The sequence below is a fragment of the Danio rerio genome, chromosome 9, assembly GCF_049306965.1.
Source record: "Danio rerio strain Tuebingen ecotype United States chromosome 9, GRCz12tu, whole genome shotgun sequence".
Taxonomy (NCBI): Eukaryota; Metazoa; Chordata; class Actinopteri; order Cypriniformes; family Danionidae; genus Danio; species Danio rerio.
In genome coordinates this window covers 29,926,429-29,935,000 of record NC_133184.1, presented here as the reverse complement: position 1 = coordinate 29,935,000, position 8,572 = coordinate 29,926,429, and the positions used below count along the sequence as shown (strand labels likewise).

At 35.9% G+C, this 8,572-nt stretch overlaps 1 protein-coding gene across 2 annotated transcripts in view; it reads left to right on the top strand.

The window, feature by feature from the left end:
• Nucleotides 1-2,569, top strand: part of creb1b (cAMP responsive element binding protein 1b) — a 16,083-nt gene extending 13,514 nt beyond the window's left edge. For both annotated transcript variants that reach the window (XM_005167700.6, XM_005167701.6), the window contains exon 9: nt 325-2,569. In XM_005167700.6, the coding sequence (XP_005167757.1) occupies nt 325-469 (145 nt within the window). In that variant the 3' untranslated portion in view covers nt 470-2,569. The remainder of the gene's footprint in view (nt 1-324) is intronic.
• Nucleotides 2,570-8,572: the final 6,003 nt, after the last annotated feature.

Here is an 8,572-nt window from a genome sequence, read left to right as displayed (position 1 = left end):
GCAAAAGTCTGCCAGATCACCATTGGTGATCATAAGTTCTGGGATGATTAATCTGAGTTTTGTTTTAATGCAACGTTCTTGTTTTTTTTTTTTTTTGTATTGGCACATTTTAGTTATCTCTTCTAGGACATTTACCACTTCTACCTGGTGTTAAGAGGTTCAAATGAATCTTGTTACCAAAAGTGCTTCTTTTGTCAAGACTCTTTTATAGAAAATTAAGGCTCACAACATATAACTGGCAGTGACGATTTGTTTTAGCAACCCTGTTTTACAATGAAAAGAAACATCTGCTAAGTAGATCTAAAAATGTCTGTCCTCTTGCAGAGAGGCTGCTCGTGAGTGCCGTCGGAAGAAAAAGGAATACGTCAAGTGTCTGGAGAACCGCGTGGCCGTTTTGGAGAACCAAAACAAAACACTCATCGAAGAACTCAAAGCACTCAAAGACCTGTACTGTCACAAATCAGAGTGACGCACCAGCCGTTCTCTCTTCCTTCTGGCCGATTCACGTGTACAGAGACTAAAGGGCGAGTCAGCCAGACACGGACGCATGTTTTTTTCTAAATGTTTTCTTATTTTAAAATTGCTGCAGACTGCCTGTATGAACACAAGAGCGGGAACTGAACTGAACAGAAGCCCCCCAGGCCAACACAAAACTTATTTAGGATTATTGAATCATGTCATTTAAAGACAAAAAAAAAATGCTGAAAACACAAGATTGTTCTCAGCCGTCTTTACTCCTGGACTCAAACCGAAACTCAGAGGAGGGGTTTGTGGGGAAAATGTTTACCTTTTTTCCAGTGTGCTGGTGTTTTAAGTCATCAGTGACTTTTAAAAGAGTTACAAATACTATTTTAACTCTCATTTCAATAGTATGATAGACTGAAATGGTGATTGAGAGAGATGTGTTGGCATCATTCCCTCTTGGAATTCAATTGTTTTGTTTAACGTGACAGACTGTTACTTTTATTTGGCGTATAGTGCTGTTGTGTTTTAAGTTTTTACCTTTAAATATGAACAAAGTATATAAAATGATGAATATTGATTTACAGAATCTATGCCATTTATAAACTGAACTGTGTATTGTATACAGAATAATATAGCCCATGTATAACTTCAGTTGGACATGTTTCGCTCATTTACGTAGACTGACTAAATTGGATCTAAACTTATTTGCTTAAAATCCTGCCATTGCAGTAGCAACAGTTGCACAAACATGATAGAGAATGGTTATTTTATTGCTGACATTTGCTCACACTTATATGCACAGACGTGAATCGGAAATACTTAGCAGGTTGAAACATTTCTTTACATAAATGTTGATCATATTTGGCAGATCACTTTTGAGTTATGCTTCTATATCAGAGCTACATTTGGATTGGATCCAAAACATTCTATCTGTGGCATTACAGGCTAACGCATGTTTTATGAATATTACATTGGCTTTGCTATATGATCAAGTTTTCTCATTTCAACATTATGAACGTGGTGTCTTTGTATTTGGTAACATAACTAAAAGGTGTATGTTATCAATCTACTATGGCATATGCATATTGGCAGCTATTTCATAAAAAATACATTTAAAAAGGACTTCTAGGTTTCTTTTTTCCTGTTTGCGTTTGTCTGAGCAGTTGGTACCTTAAGTTACAGTTTGCCTTTATAATATTAGCTATATTTTGTTTACAAAAATGGTCAGTTTTAGTCTTTTTTTTTTTTTTTAAGTCTGACATTTGTTATAAGGTTGTTTAAAAACAAAGGGATTTCACATGTTGTTTGGAGTCTGACATTTTGCATATTCTCTGCATTGAGTTTGTTAAATGAGATTAAGCGAAAGTGATAGTGAAAGAAATGACCTTTTGTCATCTGTTGGCGAGTACATCATCTGCTGCTGCTCTTAAATTTGGAAGTGTCTGCCTGACGTGTCCTTTACGTGCTCAAGCGTGACAAATTAAGGAAGCAATCTCTCCTCAGCAGACACTCGCTGTCCAGATCTGCAGTCTAACTGCTCGCCAAAGCTGACATGCAACCCGATTTCTCTTACAAAACCAATTATTTTCTGACACGAGAATCTGAATTGGCTCAGAAGGACGGACTGACCTCAGCTATCAGAGAAAATGCAAATGTCTGTCTGTTTCCAGCGATAACATCTTTATTTTTCTCAACGGACATCTTTTCCTCTTGTACATACTTCTGTATGCAATGAGATTGACCTACTGCCATGACGGCCAAAGTGAGCTCTGAATTATGCGAATAAGTGTGTTTACCTTGATGCATACAAAAAGACCAATCAATCAATCTAAAGCAATGTTTGATCCTACTCATTTTTTGGACAAACAAATCATGCACTTTTTTGTATGATAGCTTTCACCTTTTGGACACTATGTACAGTACCCGGTTGGATTTTATAGTGTTTCAAAAGTTTAGAAGTGTATTGTATATACTCTGTGACTTGGCTTACATTTTTAGAAGCTTTGCACTGTTACTGTTACAATACAATTGTGTATACTCGTTGTCCCCCACCTCCCTTTTGTACACAAATGTAAATCTTTAATAAAATACTAATAATGAGTAATGAGTGGTTTGAAATACCATTTTCCAAGGTGCAGTGTGCTTAACTTTACTACTGCACTAGAGAGATGAATGAGACCCCTAGTCTGAATGTCAGTGTTGAGGGGCCCTTGACTACCAGGACCCCAGGGGGGCTTGGGCTTTAAGGTTGTACATTCCAGGGTGGTGAAAAAAACAACAACAAATGATTGGAATGTTCATGAATATACGGGATGCCCATAGATAAGACCTTTCTAGCTGCACTCTTGGAATTTAAGGGCTTCTAAGTGCCAATTAATTTTGTTGTTCTAGGTTAAAGTTAGATTCATGAGAAGAAGGAGAAAGTTAACTAGAACAAATACAAGTATTAGGAGTTTGAAAAAAAAAAAACAGTTAAGAAAAAGTTTGGGCAAATTATATGCAAATATAAAATTAACTGTGACTGGTTGCTATTGGGCCTGTACAATGCCTATTTTTCCTTTTTTTTTTTTTTTACCATGTTTGACTGGTTTCAGCTGATAAAAAGCCAGCAGTAACTAAAATAACCACTCATTACATCCGAGGTATGCAGAAGAGCACAGCACATCCAACCTTGAGGTGGATGGGCTACAGCAGCAGAAGACCACGCTAGGTGCCACTCCTGTTAGCTGAACAGGGAACTGAGGCAACAATTTGCACAGGCTCACTAAAATTGGACAGTGGAAGACTGGATTGGAAAAAAACATTGCCTGGTCTGACGAGTCTTGATTTCTGCTGCAACATTAGGATGGTAGGGTCAGAATTTGGCGTCAACACCATGAAAGTATGCATCCATCCTGCCTTGTATCAATGGTTCAGGCTGGTGGTGGTGCATGGTGTAATGGTGTGGGGGATATTTTCTTGGCACTCTTTGGGCCCATTGTATCAATTGAGTATCATGTCAACGCCACAGCCTACCCGAGTATTGTGGTTGACCATGTCCATCCCTTCATGACCACAGTGTACTCCTCTTCTGATGGCTATTTCCAGCAGGATAATGCACAATGTCATAAAGCGCAAATCATCTCAGACACATCTCTTGAACATGACAACGAGTGTGTAGTCAAATGGCCTCCACAGTCACTAGATTGTAATCCAATAAAGCACCTTTGAAATGTGGTGGAACGGGTGATTTGCATCATGGATGTGCAGCCGACATATCTGTAGCAACTGGGTGATGCCATCATGTCAGTATGGACCAAAATCTCTGAAGAATATTTCCAGTACCTTGTTAAATCTATGCTACAAAGAATTAAGGCAGTTCTAAAGGCAAAGGGAGTTCAACCCAGTACTAGTAAATCGTACTTAATAAAGTGGCTGGCGAGTGTATATTGCACACTGTAAAAAATGCTTTTTCTGCTTAGATTTTTTGTCTTATTTCTAGTCTAAATATCTAAAATTTCTTATATCAAGAAGCATTTTCTAGACAAGCAAAACATGTTGTCTTGTTTTGAGAAATAAAATGCCAATATTAAGTGAGTTTTTCCTTAAAAGAAAATCTGTTAAGACATTTGGACTAGAAACAAGACAAAAAATCTAAGTAAGAAAAGCATTTTTTGCAGTGCATCACCAAAAATTATTGAGGTCATGTCCATGTTTTGTGCGATAAGACGACATATTGATTGTGACAGCTGACAATTGTGACAATTTGAGTTGTTTTCCGCCAATGAAAACTGGATGTAAAAGTATTTTCTCATAAAGATTAGTTAGAAAGTCTTTGTTAAAGCATTGTAACTAAGCCATAAACCAGGGGTGGCCAACCCTGTTCCTGGAGAGCCACCTTCCTGCAGATTTCAGTTGCTACCCATATCAAACACACCTGAAACAATTAATTAGGACCTGAGCACCTCGTGATAATTACAGGCAGGTGTGTTTGATATGGGTTGCAACTGAAATCTGCAGGAAGGTGGCTCTCCAGGAACAGGGTTGGCCACCACTGCCATAAACAATCAAAAAATGAAGTGAGTCTCCATAAATTCGGGCTTGAAGCAAAGTATACAAGTAAAAAAGGCTCTATATTTAAAACCAACTTCATTAAAAGGAACTATGATGCATTGTGAATGACACTGTCCCAATTCATATACTATCCATCGTAAAATAGCATGCACGTGTAACATAGATTCGAAAGTGCAAATCCAGGCTTGCTGTAATGGATATCATATACCTGTAGTAATGAATTAGGTTTTATTTTTAATCATTTTAGTTTATTTCATTTTTTTTTATTCTAGTTTCTGGATGGGAATTTGAATAAAACTATACACATGGGTAAAATGTATTAAACTACAAACATGGCGGATGCACAATGGTTAAGGGTAAAGAGTTTTGAATGGTCAATTATAATCTAACCCGATGGAACATTTAATTCATGCTTTATACATATTTCATCTGCAAAAATATTATGGACTATTAAAAAGATGCAATTAATTACAACTTCTGAATGCACATCCATGCAAACACTAGACTTTTCCACTTCGAAAGACCTGTGGAAAGCAGATTAATGTGCCTCTGCATCACCAATAAAGTAGGATGTTCAATTATTAAACTACAAAAGAAATTGTGACAAAATGGGCACATAACCAGACAACAGAATGATCTATGAGAAGATAGTTTGTCTCAAAGCTTGCATTAACTTGTCTTCTGTCATACATTAAACAGTATGTTATGTTTCTTCATAAAAAGAGTGCATTAGGAGATGGTACAAGTAGGTTGGAATACAGCATAACACTATGCAATATGACTGACTAATTGGTGAAAGTTCATGCACAGTATTACATGCACATTTTTTTTCATACAAACTTTGCTGTTATACTCATTTTAAAAATTGAGTCAGATGGGGTATTGTAGCAGTTTTTGTGCCTGTGCCTTTAAATGAAAAGGAGCTCGTTCTACCCTCTTTTCCCCCACATATTAGGATGTACATCAGATTAACACTGTTTTAAAAATGTAGGGTGGTGCCTGATCTTGTTCTTTGGAAACGGTTTGGATCGTTGGAAGACAGATGTTGCTAAAATAAACGAAGAAAGGTTGAATTGATAAAGGCAGAGCAAAAATAAGAGGCATTCCATGTGACCAGAAGTGAAGAAAAGTAGTTTCGGGAGTAGAATGATAAAGAAATGATAAAGCGCACAGATACATTGTTAACAAGCACTACTATACATGTATAAAAAAATATATTTTTTTTAGAATTCATTGCAACTTTGCATCTGTTCCACCTTTGTCTGCATCTGTTGGTGTTGTGTAACCTGGCCTTTAAAATGCATTTAAAAAGTTTGAAGCCACTAAAAGCCAATTCGCACTAGAAGCCGGAAAATGCAAACCACCATCAGATTACACACTTTAGACCAGGGATGCCCAAACTCTGTCTTGGAGGGCCAGTTTCCTACAGAGTTTAGTTCCAACATTAATTAGACACACCTGAACCAGCTATTCCAGCTCTTACTAGGTAAACTAGAAACCTCCAGGCAGGTGTGCTGAAGGAAGGCACCCCTGCTTTAGACATTCCATAACAATCATGACAAGTGCAGAATCAGCATGTTCAGTCAGTGAAAACAACTCCAGCAAACAAAAACTAACGCTGAAGGTTACATTATCTGACAAAAACAGATCAAAATATCTGTTGCCATCTATAAGATCAATCATAAGTAAAATCAGCGCAAATATGATTTGTACTTGATTGGAGAATATATTATATTATGAAACATTTCCAGCTGAACAAAATATTGAATACAAGGCAGTTTTATTTTTGTTCTCCTTTTGCGCGCCATAAACTGTTTAAAACTGTCTAATCAAGCTGTCTTTAGAGAACACCCTGATTTTTAGATTGATGAAATACTACCAAAACATTTTTACTGTTATATTTCTTTCTATTTTAAACAGCACAAATTAAATTCACCCCATTTAGAAAAAAAAAAAAGTCAACTTACTGCTTTCAAAGGCAACTGGTTTACTCATGTCTTTAATCTAAAGCAACCAATCGCTTCTTACAGTATAATAAAATAGGGCTTAGATTAGTGGTTAACAAAGTGGGGGTTAGGACCCCCTCAGGAGTCACAGGACAATGGCATGAGTCCCTTGGTGATTTCCAAAAGTAAAATAAATTGAACGTCTAGAATTATCATCTTTTATCCATAACGCACAGAAAATAAAATGTAGTTTTTTAATACTAAAAAAACAACAACGTGCAAATGAAAAGACATCAGCCTTTAATTTTTTTTTTCGTGTTTAGGTTAGATTAACACAGCAACAGCATCAGCTGCAGCAGATTGATTTTAGCACCAGGTTAAACTTTGACATCTTTATTTTAATTAAATACATTAACTATGAATACAGGTCACAACTGAACATTGAGAATGATCTCTGATTGGTGGTCTCCAAAATTAAACCAAGAATCAGGGGCAGAGTTAACCAATAAGCAAGTCAAGCGGCTGCTTAAGGCCCCATGAAATCTGAGTGCCCCCGAATAAATACTTATAAATTATACTCATAAATTATCTATATATAACAATTTTCTAATCACATTTTGTATGATGAGATTTAAAAAAAAAAAAAAAAAAAAGTTTAATGTTTATTACATTTGTGCAAATGTGTCCCCCTCCCTCAATTATGAAGCAGTCCGGCAATTAAATTAGGTAAAGATTTAGGTTTAAATATATAATTTGTAGTCATGAATTCATTTTAAGAAAACAAATCCTTTAAAAAGTTTTACAAGAAGCTTTACATTATTATTGTTGCTATTATTATTTTGCATTAAGTCAAAATGTAGAAAATTAGGGATTGAGTAATAGAGTGAAAAAAACAGCTAAATAAATCATTTAAAAATAAATTTAAAAAAAAAAAAATCACAAAAGGTGCATTTTAAATCTTTTGGGCCCCACGGTCTGAATTTGGTTAGGGCCCCCAAATCACTAAATCCGCCCCTGCCAAGAATAGACTTGTGTTGACAACATTATGCACACCAGTCTCTTTAGTTGAGGTTAATATTAAACAAATTAATAAATTAATATAAAAAAATGATGTTTGTTAGACTGTTGCACTTTGTGTTGTAAATATGCTAATGTTTATACCGGCCTATTGTTGTGTTAGCAGCGTTTGTATATTTAAAACAACCTCTGTGGAATTTAGGGGTCGCAAATCACTGGCATTGTTATTTTAGGGGCCGCGGGCTGAACATTTTGGGAACCCCTGCTTGGATCTTAAATTGCTGTCAGTTACTGGTGATGGACATTGTTTACATGCAGCTAGGAAACAATTTAACAACAGCCAAATTAGTAAAATTAGAATATTTTGTCAATTTTAATATCAAATATTTGATCATTTAATATAATCAAATATTAATACGACTATCAAAATCGACATTGAAATCTGCAGTTAATTAAGCTGGATTAGTGACAATTAAAGAATGAACTCACAATGCACCTCAAGTTTACACAGACGAATAAACAAAGTTGGGACATATGTAACAGTTTAGTCCCACATTACATTAAAAAAATAACTAAAATAATATTACTTTACTTTTAAAGTACGTTACTCGTTACTTAGAAAGGAAAGTAAAATTATTACACAACTCAAGTTACTTGTAATGCGTTGCCCTAACACTGCACATAAGCTATCTGTTATTAAGAGTTTATTTCAAAGTAGTTAGATTTTTGTCCCTGCAAATGATAAGTTTTAACACTTAAACCACTCGCTGAATGAATGCTAAACTTATGGGTAATATTGTTGCAACTACACAGTTAATATTTCACAATCAAAAAAATAGTACGCATACAATATACACTATGCAGTACGCTAGTAGTCCATTTCAATCCGTTCACAAAGAGGTGTGTAAACGGGCGGGGTTTAAATCTCTAGCATGACGGCGTGATTGACAGTTCTAATTACCAGTCCCTGAACAAACATTTATTTTGTTTTGGCAACTCGTCCAATCGCAAATGATGGAATGTCAAAAAGGGGCGGGTCATCACCTGCGTCATTCTGAGCAGATGGCGGTGGTGGCGGGGAGAGGATCGCT